The 24,534-nt window shown below is 35.8% G+C and overlaps 2 protein-coding genes across 2 annotated transcripts in view; one reads left to right on the forward strand and one right to left on the reverse strand.

Annotated features, from left to right (window-relative positions):
* Positions 1-276, reverse strand: part of APPL1 (adaptor protein, phosphotyrosine interacting with PH domain and leucine zipper 1) — a 34,708-nt gene extending 34,432 nt beyond the window's left edge. Inside the window, exon 1 of the mRNA XM_006917517.3 lies at positions 71-276. Coding sequence (XP_006917579.1) covers positions 71-124 — 54 coding nt within the window. The 5' untranslated portion in view covers positions 125-276. The remainder of the gene's footprint in view (positions 1-70) is intronic.
* Positions 277-1,455: 1,179 nt separating this feature from the next.
* Positions 1,456-19,206, forward strand: HESX1 (HESX homeobox 1). Its single transcript, XM_006917518.3, has 5 exons — positions 1,456-1,571; positions 17,372-17,648; positions 18,156-18,355; positions 18,631-18,732; positions 18,826-19,206. The coding sequence occupies exons 2-5, from the start codon at positions 17,492-17,494 to the stop codon at positions 18,922-18,924; spliced, it is 558 nt and encodes a 185-aa protein (XP_006917580.1). The 5' UTR covers positions 1,456-1,571; positions 17,372-17,491; the 3' UTR covers positions 18,925-19,206.
* Positions 19,207-24,534: the final 5,328 nt, after the last annotated feature.

Here is a 24,534-nt window from a genome sequence, read left to right on the forward strand (position 1 = left end):
CGGCCACCGCGGCCGCAGGCCTGGGGTCGGCCCGCCCCGCTCCTTCCCTCAGCAAGCACCGCCGCCTCACCTGCGGGCTGTCTTCCAGCGTCTCTTCGATGGGCAGCTTGTCGATCCCCGGCATCGTAGAGGAGGGAGGGCGGCGGCCGCCCACAACTCCCCACGCCGAGCTGCCCGCAGCAGCTAACCCCAACCCACTCTCTCTCGCAGGGGCTGCCGCGGTCCCCGCCTGCACCGCCCTCGATGCCCTCGCTAGGCGCGGTGAGACCAGGCGGGAAATCCCGCCTCCCGGCGCACTCATTGGCTCGCGGAGACGCCCGTCAGCGCGGCGGGGCTGGCCGGGAGGTGCCTTCGCCTCGCGGGGCTCTGCGGCAAACGCCGGCCTCAGAGGCAGCGGAGGCGGCGCTGCGGCGGAGGCGGTGCTGCCTACGCCGGGCGAGCTCATATTTTGTGCTCGCGCGTTTGTATGTAAATCGTAAGGGACCCACCACCGCGCGTCTCCGGTAACCACAACCTCGAGTGAGGACCACACTGGGGAATTTGGGCCGGTTTTATTTCTCCCTTAACATTTTCCACTGGAGGTCGTGGGAAAGGCCCTACCGCTGTCGCCTTTCTTTAACTTCCCAAACTATAACCTTTCGAACCCTGCCGGAAGCGTCCAGTCTCCCCGCTCCAGCAAAATGCTGCAGGCAAACTCAGATGTCTGTGAGATCCAAAGTTGTGTCATTAACAGGGCTTTCCGGTAAATTTGTGGACAACAGACTCGAAGTTATTTTTCTAGACATATGAATAGTCAGTATATTCAGCTTAAAACATGTGACTTTGTTGTCAATTCATCAATTCTTACCTGGCCTTTAAAAGACTGACTCGCCACCATTTAGATTTTCATATTTCTTTTAAATCGCAAATGAAACATCTTTTAAAACCCCTGGTACACTGATTAATGATGTTGGTAACTGATTAGCATTTCTGTTTGGTGAAGAAGTTTTTTAAAAAAAGTTTCTTCAGCCTCTAAATAGAGAAAAGTGAATGAAGCTCTACTTCCAGAACCTGGTCTGGATTAGAACTCCTGCCTCTTTGTCCTTTTTACCCAACCTCACACTGCCTCGTTTATTTCTCTGTAGAGTTATAAGAGAGTTTCATCAGTATTCAGAGAAAATGGAAAAGTCACTATTGTCTCCTAAAAATCTAGCCATTGATCCCACCGATCCATCCCATTTTCATTCAAGAAATATAAGAAATGCTAAGTAAAATTATTAAAGATTATTAGTTTCCTGGTTCCAAAGATACACTGGAACAAATCCAGATACAGTGGAACAAATCCAAATGCAGTATTAAGCTTTGAATAAAAGGTCTCCCCTTAGATTATCAACTAGTCATCCTCTAGAAGAGATCTTTAGTTTTTGAAAGGTGGTATGGAGTGAGTTGTTACATAGTGTTACTAGTTTCTGGCTCCTTAGCTGCACCCAGCATCTACAAATCCCAGCAACCCGAGTCTGTCCTTCGATATTTCTTTTTCCTTCTGGCAGCACAGCGGTCATGCAGCCTAGCTCCAAAGGAAGACTTTCAAGGTAAGTGACCTTTTTGGTTGAATTGTGATTTAGGCTATATGTGAAAGAGAAACAAGGTAGTGACAATTGATAAGAATCAGAAGAAAGTGACAAGTGAAAATAAAGTATGAGACAAGAGTAATTATATGGTGTAACTGAAGGGATTAGGCCAGTTAACTTGGCCAAACCAAATAATTTCAGTGAAAAATTCTGTTAAGTATCTGAATTATTTGGGCAGGGTATTATCATCAAGTTAAATGGTTTCCTTCTTTGTATGTTATACACATCTAAACTATTTGTAAAGGATTCTGAAGAGGCTATTATATTTTCAGAGAGGGGCAAGGAATTCTTACCAGGCTCAGCTGATTAAATAATGAAACAAGAAAAACAAGTTGACATTTGATTGGATGGAGAAGCAGTTTAGTCAAAGTATAAAACTAGAAAGAATCTTAAAAGGCCTTCTATTAGGATCCTTTATCTTTAGGTTACTGTATGCTCTGCTCATCCAAAAAGATGATTGTATTTCCTATTTTAAAACATCTCTAAAGCTGCAGAATTATAGTCTCCTTTGATAACCAATTTAAGTTTAATCAGCCTAAGTTCTGCACAGTTGACCAAACTCAGTTCCTTTTATACAGGAAATGAGGCTTGTTCAGAAAGACTGCCTCGGGGGTTACTAGAGACTCCCTTGTGAGTAGCATAGTAAAAACTTTGGCCAGCTGGTTAATTTTATGGAAGGCAAGGTAGGATTGAATCACATCCATCAAAGAATTCTTTGAGACATTTTACACATATAATTTATTGGGATGTTTTACGCATATAATTTACAATAAAAAGACATACAATCCTATAAATAGATTTGTTAGTTATTAATGTCCTAAAATTATATTTGATCTTATAATTAGGTTTTTACACGATACTGCTTGAAGTTCTGGTCTGTGGTCTATAATAGGAAATAATCCAACAACCCAAATGACGCTGATATTTTACTTTTCAAAATTATCCCTTAAGTTAGTTGTTACAAAACTCATACACACGTACAGTTCATCTGGGGAAGGTTGTTGGAATACAGATTTTTGAGCTCAACTGGTAGATTGTGATGCCATAGGTCAGAAGTGGGATGGGAATCTTCCCAAGTGACTCCAAAGCAAATAATCCTCAAGACACATGTTGAAAAACTATCCAAAATGGAAAATAACCATTTCCCTTTCCCAAATAACCTTGTATTTTAGGAAATTTAAAGAGACAAGTAAACGTTTAGGAAAGTAGTCATAGGTTCCAGCTGAGGCTGCCAAGAGCGGCGCCATTTCCAGAATCCCCTCAAGAACCTGGAATGCCTCCTACTGACAGATATCCCCTGAAAGACCAATCAATCAGAAATTCTTGGGAATTCATATTCCCGTTAAGAATTTAATATATAATGCAGATAATTCTGGAGTGTTACCTAATAAATCCCTCCTTAACCCATTTCCCATTTGCCCCAAGAATACTCACCAGCAGCGCTTGCAACTGTAGCGTTAACCCCGAGATAACGAGATAACGTGCAGATTACAGTCCTAACCTCACCCCAAAATTTGCGACAAAATATCTTGCTGTTATTATTATATTCTCATCGCTCTAGTGTATCGGTGGTCTTTGGAAACAAATGACGTCATTCTATTTATAGCATTCTGTTTATAGTGATGGTATTTCTATTTACAAAATATAGTAACTCTCCATCACTAAATGTGTCAAATCCTAGAAAATGTAACATTCCTACACGTAATGTTAAATGAACTCTGGTGGCGGGCTGCACTTTTTTTCCTAAACGGGAAATGGGTTAATGGATTCACTTAAATAGATAATTCGGTTGTTTTCTTAACATTTAGCTGAGATGAACCAAATTCTAGAAATGAGCATATAAATTGGTAATTCGGGAAACTGAGTCACTTCCGTCCACTTTAAAATATTACAACTTAAATGCCCATCAACAGATTATTGGATAAAGAAGTTATAATATCCAATATTACTCAGCCATTTAAAAAAATGAAATTCTTCACTTCGCAATGACATGAATGGACCTAGAGATTTTTATGCTGAGTGAAATAAGTCAGAGAAAGAAAAATACCATGTGATTTCACTTATATGCGGAATCTAAAGAACAAAAAGAACAAACTAATCAATAATGGACTCACAGATATAGAGGACAATCTGGTGATGGCCTGAAGGGAGGAGGGTTGGGGGCCTGGGATAAAGGAGCAAAAGGTTAAAGAAGTACAAATTAGTAGTTGATAGCTGGTTATGGGGATGGGAAGCATGGCATAGGGAATGCAGTCAGCAGTAATGTAATGGCTAGGTGTAGAGCCAGAGAGAGAAAGAGCAATTAGGGGGATCGTTTCATAAACTATATAAATGTCTAACCAATTTACGGTATACTTGAAACTAATAATAAAATTAAATTAAAAAATATATATTACAACTAGTGGTAGAGTAGGGGGAAGCTTTAGGCAACTGGAGGATAGAATCAAAAATTCTGAGTAGATTGCAAAAGGGTGGATGGGCAGCAAAAACCAGCTGATTCTTCATTGTGCCACTGAAAAACATCCTCTGCCTTTGACCCTGAGGTTAATGTTGTGTTTGCTCTTTGCCACAGCATCCTTAGAATGCAAGGTAAATTCTGTAGCTTCTACTTTCTTGACTGTAAAAAGAATTAAACTTTATTCCTAAGATAATTGTATATGCTTCTGTTTCTTTTATGGTCGCCTTGATTCCATTTTGAAAAAAGAGGATATTAAGAAATTAATTTCTTTGGCCAGGCCAAGAACTTTGAAACAAAGCAGCATCATTCCCATTTCTGTGGGGAGGTAGATAAAATCATGGGCCTGAGCTCATGGATATGAACTGTGGAGCCATCCTAACTGGCTTTGAATCCTAGCTGCACTCTTTACTAGTTCTGTGACTTTTGTCAAGTTACTTGACTTCTCTGTATGTCCATTCCATCATCTGAAAAGTGAGGCTTAATATAGAGAACCTACATTATAAAGTTGTAAAGGTGATTAATGAGCTTTCAAAATAGTTCTGGACACCATAAGCATTCAATAAAAATTAGCTAATTATTTTTATTATTTACTGTTAAATATTAAAAATTTTAATGCTTTTAAGGCAGATTTCGTTGTCATTTTTCCCTTTTTTTAAATCATATCTAAAGAAACCAATATTTTCTAAATCAGAAGATTATCTTAGAAAATCCTGATACTATTTTAAATGGTATTACCATTATCCTTGCTAGTATTTTATCACTTAGGGGCTTTTATGGCCAAAACAAAAATTTTTAAATCAACGAATATGTATTTTGATATTCTGGAGAACAGGTGTAGATACCAAAACATCAAAGGCAATTACCCTGTTTTTGTTTTTTGGCAGCGGAGAGGGAGAGATGCCCTAAGGTTAAAGACATAAGACCTTATGACACTTCTACCTCCCTAAGAGTTCTGGGGAGCAACAGGAAAGTCAATGGAGAAGAGGTTGCTCTTAGAGAAGCCAATATGTCCGATACTGTTTACTCACTGAAAACATTTTAATTTTTACAAGCCCACAGAGGATGGTAAAAAACAGAGTAATTAAATATTGATTAAACCAGTATGGTTTATCTCATGGCTAATGCAAATAAATCTCAGGATTAATCTGCACATCCTTCTAAGAACACCAGGTGGTGCTATGAATTTAGTTTTGGAATTCAAAGAACTACCTCAGGAAATAGTCTTCTCAACTTGTGTTTACTAGATAATGAGCAAAGGTATTAAAATTCTCTCCCCTTTTGGAGCTTTAGTTTAGTGGGGATGGTGAGGAGAAAGAAAGGCAATTAAAAAATAAACATAATAAATCCTATTACAAGTATATTAGAAAGTGGTAAGTGCTATAGAAAATAGAACAGGGAGAATGGGGTAGGGAGGCAGTTGCAATTTTAAATAGGTTCATCGGAGTGGGTGTCATTGAGGAGACATCTGAGTAAAACTTGAAGAAACCGATGGAAACATCTGGATAGAAAGCAGTCTGGGAAGAAGAACCACCAGGGCAGAGACCCTAACCCTTAAGGTAGGAGTGGCCTGGCCTGTTTAAGAACTGCATAGAGGAAAAAAAAAAAAAAAAAGAATTGCATAGAGGCCAGGAAGAAAAATTGTAGGAGAGGAGAGAGCCAAGGGGAGTCTGCCGTGGAGAAGGGAAGAAGAGGCCAAATTGTGTAAAGCCTTGTGGCCTATTGTGAAGACTTTGACTTTTACTCTGGTTTTGGATTAAAGTACCCTTAATAGAGATTGTGATTTGAAACAAATGTTGAGGAAGCTGAATTAATTAAGGAAATGAGATATCATAAGTTATGGGCAAATTAACATTGTAAAAACTTGGTAGTTTATAAGCATTTTTAAACATAATCACACCTAACTTAATATTAATTACTATCTTCTCCACGAGTTTCTTTGCAGAAATCGTTTTATCTCTTGGGTACCTTGTGCTGCCCCTGATAAATACTGGAGTTTAATAAATGTTTATTATGATTCAAAAGTTTGTTTTTAAGTTGATAAAACCAAAACATTTATTCCCTAGAAATAATGTTAAAAATAACAATCAGGTTCTCAGGTTAACTGACGGCTCCCATTTAATCTACAATGATTAGATCAAATGGCACTAAACTGTAGGCCTGAGTCCCTCAGAGCCCTAAATCCTAAACTGTTTTATCTTTGAATACTGAGTCTGGGGGAAACCTGAGTCTAATTTTGCCTAACCCTGAATTGTCTTGTTCCCACTGTCAATCTAGGAAGGTCATAAGGACAAGAGTTAGACTGGATGGGAGTATTCGTTGACTAAGATTTCTTAGAAGGAAACATGGCAGCATCCACCAAAAAATACTCTTCAAAAAAATTTTCCTTAGAGACACTATGTCTGCTAACATGTATGTGCAAGGTGTTCATTGCCGTAATGTTTGTTATAGTAAAAAAAAAAATCAGAGACAACCTTAAGTGCCCATTATCAGGGATGTTGTTCAATAAATTATGGTGTTATCTGCTTGATGTGTAGCACCAAGCAACTGTTGAAGAATGAGAGTTATACATGCTCTGACACACGTGTAGGGTGGTGTTGGAGAGGGGCTATGAACCATATTGCAAAACAATACATGTCTGACTTCATGTGGATAAAACGTGTGTGTGCATCCACCTATTTATATCAAGCATTTTTAAAAGACAGGAAGAAGCACTAAGCTGTTAGTAGTGGTAGCCAGTTAGGTTGGGAGTATAAATGGGGTAGAATTGAAGGAGACTATTATGTTTAGCTGTGGTATTGAATTAATCTTTTTAAAATAAAAATGCATTTGTGTTTCAAGTGATTTTATATCAGTTTTTTTAAATCAACAGGCTGATATGTACAAGGCAGTTTACTTTACCAAAAACAATTTTAACTAATTCAAAAATGTAAAAATATGAAACTGTGCTCTTGAGATTTGAGAAGAACAAAGGCTGAGAGGGGTCTTTAATGTTATAAATAAAAAGAACTTATTCAATAAACCTTTATTTAATATCTTCTGTGTGACAGGTACTGTGATGGGTGCTGGGAGAGATAGAAGTGTGTGTGAAACAGTCTGAACTCTCCCAAACTTTGTAACCACTGGGAAAGATATCGTATGTCTCAAATAACAATGGCAGATGAAGGCCTTAGGGATGACAGAGTGCCACAGATGTGACTTGTTCAACATGGCTCAAGATTTTTACATTTTAAGCTCAGATTTTAAAAATAAATACCCATCTCACTTTTTATTAAATTTAGTTACAGAATGCCATAATGTCTTCTAATTTGTGGATTACCCTGAAGTGATTTATAAGTGGTTGATAGAAAACTGGGAGTACCTTTACACATTAAAAAACAATGGCTGGGGAGCACGGCATAGGGAATGCAATTAGCATTAATATGATGGCTAGGTGGAGGGCCAGGGGAAGGAGGTAACAATGCGGGGGATCGTTTTATGAACTATATAAATGTCTAACCAATGTACTGTATACTTGAAACTAATTTTTAAAAAAATTTTTTTAAATGGCAACAGTAGAAAGCCTACAGCATTAACATTGTCTGTCCAGTTTACAAATGTCACATCATTACTACTTCTAGGTTCGTGTTGTCCAACAGAACTTTCTGCAGGAATGGAAATGTTCTCTGTCTGTGCTGTCCAATATGGTAGCCACTGGCTACATGTGGCTATCTAAATTTAATTAAATTATGATGAAATTAAATTTAAAATTTAGTTTATCAGTTGTGCTAGCCATATTTCAAGTGCTCATTAGCCACATGAGGCTAGTGGCTACTATATGGGATAGCACAAATATAGAACATTTCCGTTATCTTAGAAAACTCTATTGGATTGGAAGTTCTATTGGTCTACAGTTATAGATTAATGTTTAATAATAGTCACATATCTACTCACCCACCAATCTAATTTATTTTCATGCATTTTAAAGTTGCAGACATCATCCTACTTCCCTAAACTAATCAGAATGCATATTATTAACTATATGTTAATATTTGTTTATGCTTTAATGAATAAAATTTTATATACAGTGAAGTGAACAAATTTATGTGGATGTGTATGTATGTGTGTGTGTATTCCTAGATTACCTATTCTGTTCCATTGATCCTTGTGTCTTTTTGCCAATACTACCCTATCTTTATTACTAAAGCTGTATATTGTCTTTTTTTAATTAATTTTTATTTTTCAATTACAGTTGACATTCAGTATTATTTTATATTAGCTTCAGGTGTACATCAGAGTGGTTAGACATTTATATAATTTACAAAGTGATCCCACCGATAAGTCTAGGACTCACCTGGCACCATACATGTTTATTACTATATTATTGACTATATTCCTATGTTGTACCTTACATCACGTGACTGTTTTGTAGCTACCAATTTGTACTTCTCAATTCCTTTACCTCTTTTACCTAGCCTCCCAATACCCCTCCCATCAGTTTGTTCTTTGTATCTATGAGTCTGTTTGAGTTTTAATTTGTTCTTTAGATTCCACATATAAGTGAAATTATATGGTTTTTTGTCTTTCTCTGTCTGACTTATTTCACTTTAGCATAATAACTTCTATTCATGTTGTCGCAAATGATAAGATTTCATTTTTTTTTTTTTATGGCTGAGTAATACTCCATTACATACATGTACCACTTCTTTATCCATTCGTCTGTTGATGAATACTTAGGTTGCTTCCATATCTTCACTATTATAAATAATGCTGCAATGAACATAAGGGTGCATATATCTTTTCAAATTAGTGTTTTAGTTTTCTTTGGATAAATACCCAGAAGTGGAATTGCTGGGTCAAGAGGTAATTTATTTTTAATTTTTTGAAGAACCTCCATAGTGTTTTCTACAGTGGCTGCACCAATTTGCAATCACACCAACAGCACACGAGGGTTCCCTTTTCTCCACATCCTTGCCAACACTTGCTGTTTGTTGATTTATTGATAATAGCCATTCTGACAGGTATGAGGTGATATCTCATTGTAGTTTTAATTTGCATTTCTCTGATGATTAGTGATGTTGAGCATCTTTTTATATGTCTATTGGCCATTCGTATGTTCTCTTTAGAGAAATGTCTATTCAGGTCCTCTGCCCATTTTTTAATCAAATGGCTTGTTTTTTTTTTTTTTTTGGTGTTGAGTTGTATGACTTCTTTATAAATTTTGGATAATAACCCCTTATCAGTGGTATCATTGGTGAATATCTTCTCCCATTCAGTAGGCTATCTTTTCATTTTGTTGGTGGTTTTCTTTGCTATACAAAAATTTTTAAGTTTGATGTAGACCCATTTGTTTATATCTTCTTTTGTTTCCCTTGCCCAAAAGATATAGCAGAAAAAATATTGCTAAGAGCAAAGTCAGGGAGTTCACTGCCTATATTTTCTTCTAGGAGTTTTATGGTTTCATGTCTTACATTTATGTCTTTAATCCATTTTGAGTTTATTCTTGTATGTGGTGTTGGAAGGTGGCCCAGTTTCACTTTTTTGCATGTATCTGTCCAATTTTCTCAATACCATTTTTCCAATACCCAAGAGACTGTCTACCCCATTGTATATTCTTGCCTCCTTTGTCATAGATTAATTGACCATATAGGCATGGATTTATTTCTGGGCTCTCTATTCTATTCCACTGATCTATGGGTCTGCTTTTATGCAAATACCATGCCATTTTGATTACTATAGCCTTGTAGTATAGTTTGATATATGGTAGTGTGATACCTCCAACTTTGTTCTTTCTCAGGATTGCCATGGCTACTTGGAGTCTTTTATGGGTCCATATAAATTTCAGAATTATTTGTTCTAGTTCTGTGAAAAATGCTGTTGGTATTTTGGTAGGGATTGCATTGAATGAATAAATTGCTTTGGCAATATGGACACTATAGCAATGTTAATTCTTCTTATCCATGAGTACGGAATATACTTTGATTTATTTGTATCTTCTTCAATTTCTTTCTTCAATGACTTATAATTTTCTGAGTACAGCTCTTTTACATCCTTGGTTAAATTTATTCCTAGGTATTTTTTTTAATGCAATTATAAATGGGATTGTTTTCTTAATTTCTATTTCTAATAGTTCCTTATTTGTGTTTAAAAATGCTACCAATTTCTGAATATTAATTTTGTATCCTACTACTTTACTAAATTAATTTACCAGTTCTAATAGTTTTTTTGTAGGTCCTTTAGGGTTCTCTCTATATAGTATCATGTCATCTGCAAATAATGACAGTTTTACTTCTTCTTTTCCAATTTGGATGCCTTTTATTTCTTGTCTGATTACTGTGGCTAGGACTTCCAATACTATGTTGAATAAGTGTGGTGAAAGTGGACATCTTTGTCTTGTCACTGATCTTAAGGAAAGTGCTTTTAGATTTTTCCTGTTGAGAATAATGTTAGCTGTGGGTTTGTCATATATGGCTTTTATTATGTTGAGGTATGTTCTGTTTATTCTCACTTTGCTGAGAGTTATTATACATGAATGCTGGATTTTGTCAGCTGCTTTTTCTGCATCTATTGGTACGATCATATAATTTTTATCCTTCATTTTGTTTATGTGGAGTATCACGTTAATTGATTTGTGGATATTGAACTACTCTGGCTATCCAAAATAAATCCCACTTAATCATGGTGTATGATCTTTTTAATGCATTGTTGAATTCGACTAGCCAAAATTTTGTGAGGATTTTTGCCTCTATGTTCATCAGAGATATCAGCCTATAATTTTCTTTTTTTGTAATGTCCTTGTCTGATTTTGGAATCACCTCATAAAATGAGCTTGGGAGCCTTCCCTCTTAAATTTTTTGGAAGAGTTTGAGAAGAATAGATGTTAATTCTTCTTTGAATGTTTGGCAGAATTAATCTGTGAAGCCATTTTGTCCAAGACTTGTTTGTTGGGATTTTTTTGATTACTGATTTGGTTGTGATAGTTGTAATCACTCTGTTCAGGTTTTCTGTTTCTTCCTGATTCAGTCTTAGAAGATTGTATATTTCTAGGAATTTATCCATTTCTTCTAGATTGTCCAGTTCATTTGTATATAATTGCTCATAATATTTTCTTACAATTCTTTATATATCTGTGGTGTCACTTGTCACTTCTCATCTTTCACTTCTGATTTTATTTATTTGCATCCTCTCTTTTTCTTGATGTGTCTGGTTAAGTGTTTATCAATTCTGTTTAGTTTTCAAAGAACCAGCTCTTGGTTTCATTGATCTTTTGTATTTTTTAACTCTATTTCATTGATTTTTGCTCTGATCTTTATTATTTCCTTCCTACTATTCACTTGGAGTTTTGTTTGTGGTTCTTTTTCTATTTCCTTTAGATATAAGATTACGTTGTTTATATGAGATTTGTTTGTTTGTTTGTTTTTAGAGGTATGCCTGTGTTGCTATGAATTTCCCTCTTAGACTGCATTCTCTGTGTCCCATATATTTTGGGAATTTCCCTCTTAGACTACATTCTCTGTGTCCCATATATTTTGGGCCATTTTCATTCGTCTCAGGGTATCTTTTGATTTCTCCCTTGATCTAATTATTAACCCATTTATTGTTTAGTAGCATGCTATTTAGCCTTCATGTGTTTGTGTGTCTTTCAGGTTTTTTTTTTCTTGGAATTGATTTCTAGTTTCATATCATTGTGGTAAGAGAAGACATTAGATATGATTTCAGTATTTTAAAATTTATTGAGACTTGTTTTGTGGCCTAACATGTGGTTTATCTTGGAAAATGTTCTCTATGCACTTGGAAAGAATATATATTCTGATGCTTGTGGTGAAATGCTCTAAAAATATCAATTAAAACAATCTGGTCTAATGTGTCATTTAAGGCCACTGTTTCCTTGTTGATTTTCTGTCTGCAAGATTTATCTGTTGATGTCAATGGGGTGTAAAAGTTTCCTACTATAACTATATTACTGTTGATCTTTCCCTTTATGCCTGTCATATTTGTTTTATATATTTAGGTGCTCCTATGTTGGGTGCAGAAATGTTACAAGGGTTATGTCCTCTTGGATTGATCCCTTTATCATTATGAAATGTCCTTTTTGTCTCTTAGTATAGCCTTTGTTCTAAAGTCTATTTTGTCTGATATAGGTATTGGTACCCCAGCTTTTTTTATTTGTTTCCATTTTCATGAAATATCTTTTCCATCCCTCTACTTTAGGTCTTTGTGTGTCATTTGATCTAAAGTGGGTCTCTTATAGACAGCATATATATAGGTCTTATTTTCTTATCCATTCAGCTACCCTATGTCTTTTGATTGTTTATTCCATTTACATTTAAAGTAATTTTTTGATACATATGTAGTTATTGCCATTTTATTATTCATATTTTGATCTTTTTTTTTTCTTCTCCTTTTTAAAGAAATCCCTCTAACATTTCTTCTAATACTGATTTGGTGTTGGTGAACTCCTTTGGTTTTTTTCTTGTCTTGGAAGCTCTTATCCTTCAATTTTAGATGATAACTTTGCTAGGTAGAGTAATCTTGGTGGTAGATACTTGGTTTTCATCACTTTGACTATTTCATGCCAATCACTTCTGGCCTACAAAGTTTCTGTTGAGAAATCAGCTGACAATCTTATGGGAGCTCCTTTGTAGGTAACTAACTGCCTTCCTTTTGCTGGTTTTAAGATTCTCTCTTTGTCTTTAACCTTTGCCATTTTAATTCTGATGTGTCTTGGTATGGGCCTGTTTAGGTTCATCTTGTTTGGGACTCTCTGTACTTCCTGGACATGTATGCCTGTTTCCTTTGCTGGACCAGGGACGTTTTCAGTCATTACAGCTTCAACTAGGTTTTCAATTCCTTGCTCTCTCTCTTATCCTTCTGGTACCCCTATGATGTGAATGTTGTTACACTTATGTTATCCCAGAGGTCCTTTACACTATCCTCATATTTTTGGTTTCTTTTTTCTTTTTGCTGTTCCTGTTGGGTGTTTTCTGCTACCCTGTCTTCCAAATCACTGATCGATCCTGTTTCATTTAATTTTCTGTGGATTACTTCTAGTGTATTTTTTAGTTCAGTTATTGTATTCTTTATTTCCGACTGGTTCTTTTTTATGGATTCTAAGTCCTTTTTAATGCTTACTATCTCTTTGTCGAAGTTGAAATGAACAAATTGTAAACAGTACCAATCAATGAGTAATGACAAATGTATACATACATCTGTGTAATCCAAACGCCAGCAAGATATACAACATTACCATTACTCCCTCCTCCAGTTTCCTCATTCTTCTTCCTATTTAGTCCCCACCTCCACCCCAACTTTCTGAGTTTTTCAATATAGTTTTATCTGTCCTAGAATATCACATAAATGAAATCATTCTTTTTTAAAAATATATTTTGTAGATTCTTAAGAATTTTTTATGTAAACAGTCATGTCATCTGTCAATAGAGACATTTTACTCTTCCTTTCTGATCTATACAACTTGTATTTTTTTTTCTTGTTTTAATTAACTGACTTAGATACAATATAGTGTTGAATAGAAATGCTGCATGTTGACATCCTTGCCTTGTCCCTAATCTTAAGGAGAAAGCATTTAATATTTTTCACCATTAAATATTGTGTTAGCTGATTATCTCTATAGATGCCCTTTATCAAATTGAGGAAGTTACTTCTATTTTGCTCAAAGAATTTTTTAAGTCATGAATGAGTATTTTTCTGTATCTGTTAATGTGATCACATGATTTTCTTTTTTTCTGTTAAGATGAATTACATTGATTGATTTTTGAATATTAAATCATCCTTTCTGGAAAAAGTTCCATTTAGTCATAATGTATTATTCTTTTTATATGTTTCTATATTCGGTTTGCTAATATTTTAAGTTTTTTGTGTCCGTGTTCATGAAAAATATTTGTCTATCATTTAAAAAAATTTTTTTGTTATCAGGTTTATTCAGGCCTCATAAAACAAATTTAGAAGGGTCTCCTTCATTTTCTGAAAGAATTTATAAGATTGGTATCTGTTTAAGACTTTTCTTTCAATGTTTGACAAATTTTACCAGTGAAATTATCTGAGCCTGGAATTTCTCTTTGTGGGAAGGAATTTGATAACCAATTCAATTTCCTTAATAAATATATGACAGTCATATTTTCTATTTCATCTTGTCTCAGTTTTGGTAATCAGTTTTTCAAGATATTTGTATATTTCATGTTGAATTTATTGGTATGAAGTTGTTTAATTTGTTGACATAAAGTTGTTCATAATATTATCTTTTTAATGTCTGTAGTCTTTATTATGGTATCACCTCTTAATTACTACTATTGGTAATTTATGTTCTTTCTTTTGTTCTTGATCATTCTGCCTATAGGTTTATCAATCTTGATGAGAAGCTTAGAATTTCAGCCCCAACTCCTAACCTCTAGGGAGAGGAGAGGGACTGGAGATTGAGGTCAGTTACCAATAGCCAGTGATTTAATTAATCATGCTTATGTGATTAAACCACCATAAAAATCTCTAAAAGCCAGATTCAGAGAGCTTCCAGGTTGGTGAATACTTTGAGGTGCTGGGACGGTGGTGTGTGCCCAGAGAAGGCATGGAAGTTCCCTTCCCCCATAGCTTGCCCTATGTATCTCTTCCATTTGACTGTTCATGAGTCGTATCCTTTATAATAAACCAATAAACAAATATAAAGTTCCTTCCTGAGTTTTGTGAGCCATTCTTGCACATAACTGAACCTGAGGCAGGAGTCGTGGGAACCCTGGAATTATAGCCAGTTGGTCAGAAGTATAGGTTGTAACCTGGGATTTGTGATTGGCTTCGAAGTGGGGCCAGTCCTGTGGGACTGAGCCTTTAACCTATGGGGTCTGTGCTAGCCTTCTCTGTAGTTAGAATTGAATTGTAGGACACCTAGTTGTTGTCTGCAGAGAACTAGAGAATTACTTGGTATGGAAAATCCATACACATTTCATGTCAGAAGTTTTGTGAGTGAAAACAGCTCAGACTATCCTATCGGTCCTTGCTTAAAATCCTACCCTGGCTTCTCTTTGCACTTGAACTTATTACCATGGTTTTTATAAAGGTTGTCCATTATCCAGCCAGGCCTGGCTCTCCAAACAATAGCATCTGTTACCACTCACTTCCCTTTGGCTATTGTCTTTTCCTCCTCAAATATTCCAGTGCTTTTCAGCTGCAAGACCTTTGTACTTGCTGTTCCCTATGACTGGGGTGCTTTTTCTTAAGACTTTGGCATGCTGGTTTTCTCTCATCCTCAGCTTCAGCTAAAATTTCACCTCCTTAGGGAGGCCTGCCCAACCACCATATCTAAAGACCTTCTCTACGCCCTGTCCCACCCATCCACTCCCACCCCTGCTAGGTTTCATCTCCATCACCTTGTTTATTCTTTTCAATGAGTTTATCACTCTCTGATTACCTTCTATTGTTCATCACTGATCTCTAGCACCTAGAATGGTGTCTGGCACCTATGAAGTGCTCTATAAAAACCTTTTGAGTCAATATATAAGAAAACATTTCCTCGACATTTTTAGAGAAATTTTTTTCCTACCTTTTATTTTCAACTCATCCGTATTTAAACTGGTATTATGTAAGTCCAGATAAAATCAACTCAAGGAATAAAAATATTGGAATGTCCTTGTTGATAAAGAAGAAATTGGGGACTGGAGCTGCTTCAGCATGTGCTGTAGCATTTTCTGAATTTGTACCTCTGAGGCACTACTGTGGGTATCAGGATCTCAGTGAAGCCTCTTCTTACCTTCTCCTCTGATGATCCAGCTTACCTGGCTCACCTGTTTCCTTTTTTCATTCTTATAACCGGTTAATGTAGGAGGTAATTTATTTTTTTATAATTATTGTCTGTTGTCTGTCTTTCCACTCCCACCCCACACTGCACCACTGCGAGCTTCATGAGGGCAAGGGTCCAGTTCTATTTGTTCTGGTACTAAGTAGGTGCTCAACGAATTGTGGAATGAATGAATGAATGACTCAAAGAAGAGAAAGGAATCTGGGAAAGTTATGAATTCTCTCTTCCAGTACTTCCCCAGATGTTGACTAGTTTATTCATTCTCAGCATGGCTTTACTTGTATATTTATAACCTATTCTTTGTGTGCCTGTTGCTGCTTTTTATGTGAATCTTTTGTTCACTCTAGAGCTTGCATAAGGAGGAATCTAGCTCTGTATTTATGACATCATGATAGGACAAAATCCAATGAAGCTGAGCTCCATCCTGTAGGGGCTATTTCCTCTATGAGTAGAGACTACCTTTCCTCTTCCCTGAAGAAAAATCTAGTAGTTGTTTAAATGCAGGATAAAACTGAGCACTTAAATTTATCAAGAAAATACTGGAAGAAAAGGAGCAGCAGTATGCAAGAACTAAAAGGATCACACCTTTTTGGGAGAGTGGCCAAGTTCAAAATCTTCCCAATTGGCTATATTTCTCTTTTAATTTCAAGTTTTCTTAGGATTACAAAATTAAAACATTCTATTATTGTTATTTTCACAAACCTATTGTCTTCATGGAAATCCCCCAGTTCTTCAGATGATCAACAGAGGAAAATTTTTCTTTAAAACATACAGTATACTGTTTTCTTTGAAATAATTGTGGTGAGAAGAGAAATCTTCCCTTTAGTTTGAAGTCATGCTTTTAAGTTGCTTGGAGGTGGTAACATGTAAATCTTCATAGTATCTCTCATTTAAAAGAAAAGATGAAAGAAGGGAATTACCTCATTAATTATTTAAAATACTTGGTGCAACTGTTCCTTATGAATTAATCCCAGCACTTGGAAGATAATTACACTCAGTGTTAATAACTTTGCCAACCTTTTCCAGTATGCTGCACTCCAAATACTTTTGTGTTTTCATTGACAACATTTACTATTACATATACATATGAAAAACAGTCATTTTCATCAGAATTACTGTAATAGCATTAAGAGATTATTACCTTTTCCAATTTCCTTGGAAGAAAATTCACTTAAATTAGATTATTTATTACTTGACTGCTTTTCTATCTTGCCTGTATGTTTAGGTAACTGGAGTCCATGAAAGTAAAAACTTTAGAATAAAAGCATGATTTTATACATTAATGATTTCAAATAAAAGAGGAGTGCCAGTTTGTGCATCACTTCTTTCGAGAAAGTTAAGTCCCTGTTCTGCTTAGGAGAGATAACACTTTTTGTCCCTGTAGGTGGCCCCCTGGTGTAGCCATTAGTTGCTAATTACTTGCAAACAAATAAACAATTAACTCCTGAAGCTGCTGGCTGGGTGTTCATTGACATGCTAAAACTTTCTAAGACAGGATTTTAATTAGTGACGTTCTAAATCCAGCCCCCTTGTCAGCGGAGCCTTAAGGTGAACTGCTGTAAGATCCCAGCCCTGTAGTGTGGGAAGAGCCAGCCCAGAGCTTGGAGAGGCCAGAGCTGTCTACATTGTGCAGCCCACGCGACAATGTCTCCCAGCCTTCAGGAAGGTGATCGCCTTGGGGAAAGCAAACCCTCCTTCTGCTCCTTTTCAATTGCAAGCATTTTAGGACTGGACCAGAAGAAAGACTGTGTTCCATCAATGAAACCCCATAGGCCTTGGGCAGACACCTGCGGCTCCTCAGGTATGCAACAATTTAATTTTTCAAACTCTTTGTTATTTCCTTTGTACTGTTTAATTTGGCCTTTAATTTTATACTACATAGAGTTAGAAAGAAACTGTAAATTCATGCAGTTACATAACTGAGGTATCTAGGACTTTTAATGCCTCCAGCTGAAATAAAAAGAATATCGGCTTTAAATCCAAGTGGGTATAAAGTTCTCTCACAGAAAATGCCAAGAACCTGCATTTACTTCAGATCTCTGTGTTTGACACAGCAGATATTCTAAATCTTTTTTCACTGCAAAAAAAAAAAAGGCATTCAAAGACCAAAATGTTCTCTATCACCAAAGGAGGATCTTCATTTTTGTTTGCTTTTTGGTTTTTGGTTCATGAGAAGTCACTTCTGTTGTGAAACCCAGAAGAAGGCTGGTAGGAAAATTGAAGACAAGTTCCTGAAATTACTTCTTATAGAACTTTTATGGAAAATAGTATTGGACATCTAAGATGGGGTTTATTTTTCTGTTTTTAGAGAAAGATGTTAACCTGTGTCTACTTGTCCCGAGTCTTCCTAATGGGATCTTATTTCCATGGACTGTGGATCACCCAGTGGCAGAAGAAAGAGTTTTGAAATATGAAAATTACTTTTCAGCCTCAGAAACACTGTCTTTGAAAAGAGAGTTGAGTTGGTATAGAGGCAGAAGACCAAGAACTGCTTTTACTCAAAACCAGGTGGGAAGATTTTTCAACTAATAATGTCAATCCGTCGGCTTTAACTGACGCCCTATTGAGCAAAAGTTCATTCACTTTGGGATCTCAATTTAGGCCTTATTAATGAAACAATAGACCGTATCATTTTTAAGTTTCTGGATAGTCATTTTTTTAAAAAGGCATGCAGATTAATTGCCCAAGATTTAAATGCAGTTATTTTGCTATACAAATTAAAGTCCATTTTATGATGACATACCACATATCAGCATTTTAAATAACTATTTCTTTACTCTTAGATTGAAATGTTGGAAAATGTCTTTAGAGTAAACTGCTATCCTGGCATTGATATCAGAGAAGACTTAGCTAAAAAATTGAATTTAGAAGAAGACAGAATCCAGGTAATTTTCAAATTTAGTTATTCCTGATGATTGAAATGTTAAGAATAATGAAATAATGTTTCTGAGATCTATTTTGTTTTTCCTTAATTTTAGATCTGGTTCCAAAATCGGCGTGCAAAACTGAGGAGGTCCCATAGAGAATCACAGTTTCTAATGGCGAAAAAAAATTTCAACACAAATTTCTTGGAATAGATAGAAAACTAATCTTGTGAAATTATCTTCCAATTTCAGAACATGAAGAGTTCATGGAAATATCAAGTTTTTAAAAAGTGATGTTTTCTGCATTTAATCTGAATATTGTCATTTTTTTCTGAAAATATATTGTAAATAATTACTATTATATCATGGTATCTATTATCCTTAGGCACTTTTAGATAAAGGCCTTTCCTATATATTTTAATAAACGTTTTCAGAAAAAGCCAGGTATTTTTTAAGTGTGCAAATTTAATCTAATAAATTAGTTTGCTGAAATCAGTAAACTCATTACTAGGTGACTCCACAAACTGGATTACGTTTACAAAGTAATTCAAGTTAAATAATATGATGAGTGGCACAAATGTGTGATTTGTTTCAATTAGTTTCCTTCAAGTACATTTTGAAACATGATTATGCTTTAATATATTATAGACTATGATTTTTTCATGAATCTTTAGTTTTTCTTGATTTCTGACATAAAGCAATGGAAATTTCTTACCATATATCAGTACAAATCCTTATAGCATGCCAGTTTCAGATTGTTATTTTTTAAGTAAAGTCATTATACCAAAGTAGACATATAAAAGCATCAGTTGTCATATTCCTTTGATATTGCATTACACAAAAGAATTGAGCTGCAAGTAAACACAAATTTTAAAATATTTTCTAGTTCATTTAATGTTGTGCTTTAACTTCATTTATTAAAGTGATAATGATCATCTGGCTTATATCTATTTCCAATGTACTGATTTCCAATCAGCTATACATATATATTTTTTTTTCAAGTTTATATTTTATTACATGTAATAATATGTTGACTAAGAAGGTAAGATAACTGACCTATGTTGTGTATGTATCCTGACATGGTTGTTGGAAATAATCAAAAACTATGTATTTCCTTTGCATTTGTCATTGTACATCTCAATTAAAGAAAGGAATAGGTTAAAAATCATCACAAGAAAGGAGTCCTACCACTGGAATTCTATGTATTTATTTTCTAATTAATCGGTGGAAGGCCAAAGTGGTGTTCTTTTTGAAATGGTAGCTTGTGGACTCTGACTTTATCTCCTGAAAACCATATTTCAACTTTGCCCATTCGAATTGACTTCTTCTTTGCTTCCCTTTTCTTTATTACTCCTCTGTCCTTTTTTCTCCCAGTGACATCCGCAGGAGAAGGTTCTTGTTAAATTCCTTTTTCTTTTTTTTTTTTTTTCTTTTTATCATATTGCACGAGAAAGACTAGAGGGAGTTTGCATATTATTGCTGAGGGAAAATAGCATAACAGATTTTGAAGCTTTTTAAAATCATTTACCCAGAGTACATTTGGGGTAGAGAGCTCTGTGTCCCAACAACTGGTCGGCATTAAGCTGCACTTATTCTTTTCTGCAATCGCTGAGATGGAGAGGGAGGAAGAGAAAAAGGCAACAAGGGCAGAAACTGGAAGACCAAAAACATAACATCTTTTCCAAGGGAGACTATTTTTTTTTCCAGTATAAAAAGCTGCTTTTGTTAATATAAAATTTGAAGCACTACTTATGAAATATATGTCAAAATGTATCCAAGAGCTTTCTTTGCTCTTCATTAGGTTCCTATGAAACTATATTAAGTTGGAGGTCTGGAAGTCACCAGGAGTGGGTTGGAAGGGAAAGTGTCACTTGATGGGTAGGCTTTTTTCAAATAGCCTTTATTTTAATACCAAAGGCCATATTTATATACTGTGAACAATTCAAGCAGTATGAAAATACAGTAATATATCCCTCAAATCCTATCTTTCAAATCTTATCTATAAACATTTTATAGATGTTTTTATGTATAAAGGCATATATATGTACATACATGTATGCGTATATATACATACACATGTATATACATAGATACATGCATATGTATTTGTTTTTGCTGTTCTTTTTTTAAATGTCATCACACTTGATATTCTGAGCATCTTTCCAACGTCTTGCCGTGTCACACATAGCTCTGTCTTTCTTAATATTTACTTAGTTTAGGGTAAGATTTCAAGTCTTGTACATAACAAACTATTCCACAATATTAATATTAATATTTAAGTACTTTTGAAGTAGTACTTTACACGAATGGAGATTTTTTTAGAGTAATCATAGTTTATCTAGAATTCATCTGAAATTAAAACTAACGCCAAATCTCTGAGGAATGTGAGGATTCTGTATATAAAATTATAGACAGTAGAAAAAATTGAAATAGCATCACAAACATTGATCAACAGCAAGTAATACACTTAAAAATTTTTGTTCATTATAAAAATTGATCATACCTATAAAACATCTGGTGAAGAAAGGAACAGTAATTCTAGAATATTATCTCGGTATTTTCCAGTGCAATTTAATATAACTGATTTGTGTGGTTCTAAAATTTAATTTTGTCTACAATTGAAATAAGTTGTGTTCATAGCCAAATTATATATTTGTAACAAATAATTTCTAATAGAAATGATGCATATATAACTGAAATAACACTTAAAAGTAAAAAAATTTTAAATACTAGAATTTATATTAAAGAAATTAACTATGAATGTAATTACACATCCTTATATATTTTCAGACTAATAACAGAATATCATTAAATACTGTGAAGTGAGTCCACAATATGTTAGCATATTTAAGAAGCAAGATAATATACAACATCAGTAGTGTGTTTCCCTTAAAATCATTTCCCAAACCCTAAAAGATAAAAATTGATCTCGTTAAAGGAAATAATGAGCCAGTAACTCTTTTAATCAATTATGATTGATAATAATTTGGAGAGAATATGTGGCTATTCAGGGAAAAAAATGGGCTTTAACTTCCGAGGAAAAATCAAACAAGATGAAAATGGAAATGAAAATCCAAGATGGAATTATCTTTCCCTCAAAACACACAGGCTCTAATCCACAGCTTATCTCTGCTCCTGTAATTCCAAGCCTTTGTCTCCATTAATGCCCAAGACAAGGTGAACTGTAGTACAAATCAAACTAATGCAGTCAGGCTAATACCTGGAGCGTCTCTATTATCTGACCACTGCCTAAATAAGGTTATTTGGTCTCCCGTAAAGGCATCTGTCTCTTGTGAAGCCAGCCAGACAAAGCCCATCACTAAAGAGTGCTGGTAGAAACAATGGCTGTGTGTGCTGGTGGTCAGCTTTTGAGTTAATCAGTGTTGATAGCTGCTTTCACCCGCTGCGTCTTATCACGCTTCACAGAGTGGCATAAATCTCCCATTACCACGCTCAACACATAGCATCAACCTGGGCCTTGTGCTTACTTCTAAAGGCAGAGAGCTACATGCTAGTCCATTTACTTGATGTGAAACCTAAATCAGAGTATGACAAATGGTGACTTCCTATCTCCATTGCACTGAGCTCCATAGAACTAAAAATCTCTCTATATGCCTTTGGCTAAATTTAATGCTTTTTGGGATTGTTTTGCACTGGCAGCCAAACAGCCAAAGCACCTCTCGGTGGCTCTACTACTCCACATCCCATTAAACTCACCCCTTCCCATTTTTCTCTCTCCTATTTTTTTAATTCTAATGCTTTCCTTTCTCCCTGCTAATACTTTGGCAAGCTGCTTGTTGTCAGCCAGTATTACTAAGTCTCATAGGTGAACCTCCAGCCTAAAAAGTTTATTGCTTAGCTCTGTCTGGTAAAGTGACCAACGTTTAGAAACTTCCATGTCCGTTATCTTCCTAGGGTGTCCTAGTGGGCCATATTCTTTATTTCACATTTTATGACTGGGTGATTTCAGTGAAATAAATGATACCATAGCATATGTCCTATTTATCACATCATAAACTTGAAAAGAATGATGCACTTATATCTGTTGTTCGTCAAGAACTGCATAACTGTGTGTTCCTTTTATAAGGCACAATCCCTATTTGTTGGATATTTATGGACTTGTGTTGAGCTACCAACACTGCTCTTCCTTGATCTCTCTAGTTCAATCGAGTTGGCCAGTTAAAAAGTACTCATTGGAGTCAACCTAGCAATTTAGTCAAGAGATGAGGCTAGAGTCTGGTCCCCTTGGTTCAAACCCCAGTAGCTATTTAACTTTGGGCAAGTTATTCAACCCCTTAGAGCCTTAGTTTCCTCACCTATAAAATAGGGATAATAGTGGGACCTATTTCATAGACTTGTTGTGGAATTAAATGAGATAATAGGTAAAGCTTAGGCTAATTCCTGGGACATAAAACAGTAAATATTAGCTCTTATTTTAATAGTGTGCTAGAGATTATGTGCTAGGGAATATAGAAGTGAAGGGAATTGTCTAGAACGATGTTTTTATGTAAGGAACAATGTGGCACAGAGTGGATTCTCAGTCAGCAGTCATAGAACAAATGAAAACAGTCTTTGGTCTCTAGGAGCTCACTATATGATAGACTATTCAAACAATTATTTGACAAATATTTATTCAGTGTCTGCCATGAGTCAGTCACTATTTGAGGCTCTAGGGATTGAGTAATGAACAAGTCAAGGTCTCCACAATATTGAGACTTTTTCTACATAGTACTTAACACGGTCATGGCAAATAGTTGACCCACAGTAGATGGTGAATGAATAAATGAAAATAACACAGGGAATTATATAATCAAGGACTAAATTAATATGTATAGATGTTCAGGACTACTAGAAGCTATAGGAGGGGAGGGATCAGAGAGAGATGTAAAGATCAACTCTCAATTTGTTGCCTCTACATGGATAGGTCTAGGAAAAGGCTACAGCTTAATGTGGGCAGGAGCTGGATGTTAGTGGAAGGGCATTCCAGGTGAGGGAACAACATGTGAGAAGACTCAGAAGCTGGATAGCAGGAACAGTGGCCTCCCTAGGGTGCTGAGTGGCTGTTTGCAGGGCCACCTTCATGGGTGTACAATCCGTGCAGTTACACGGGGCACTGCGCTCAGTAGGGCCCTGCATTTGATTTAATGCTCTGCTGTTGCCATTTTGAAATTCTTAATAATTTTTGACCAAGGGAAATCACATTTTCATTTTGCATCGAGCCCCCTAAATTATGTAGCCAGTCCTGCCTGTTGGGGGTGGATGATACAAACTACAGAGGACCTTAGAAAAAGGCCAAGGAAGTAAACTTTGATATGGTATGAAATAGTGACCAAGATTGGTTATCGAACTAGGGTTGCAGCATGGTTTAGGAAGTTAAAAACAGGATGCAGAGAGAAGAAAAAGGCTGAATTGACCTACCTGCAGTTGCAGTATGTGCTTTTGAAGTTGCCGATGGCCTATGTGAGGGTTAGGATGATGAAGACAGAAAAAAGGGGAAATTATAGAGAGACAGAAGGGAAATTTGGCAGGTTTTAGAAACTTACTATATAGAGAAAGGAGATAACAGTGAATTAAAAGTGCTACAAGGAGGCTGGAACCCAAATGGCGTAGATGATAGAGGCTCTGTTCATTCCTCTGGCGACCAAATCAAAGTTGTGACGGAAACAAGGAGCAGCAGCAAGGAAAAATCGCCTGGGATCTTGATGAACAACCCATTCAACTAGGGAGAAATCTAAGAAAGCACCCTGCAATGGCAGAAGGTAGGACAGGGCAAGAACACGGGGCTGCCTGGTCCCGAGCAGCTGAGTGAGACGGAGGAAGAGG

This window comes from Pteropus alecto, unplaced genomic scaffold (genome assembly GCF_000325575.1).
Source record: "Pteropus alecto unplaced genomic scaffold, ASM32557v1 scaffold75, whole genome shotgun sequence".
NCBI lineage: Eukaryota > Metazoa > Chordata > Mammalia > Chiroptera > Pteropodidae > Pteropus > Pteropus alecto.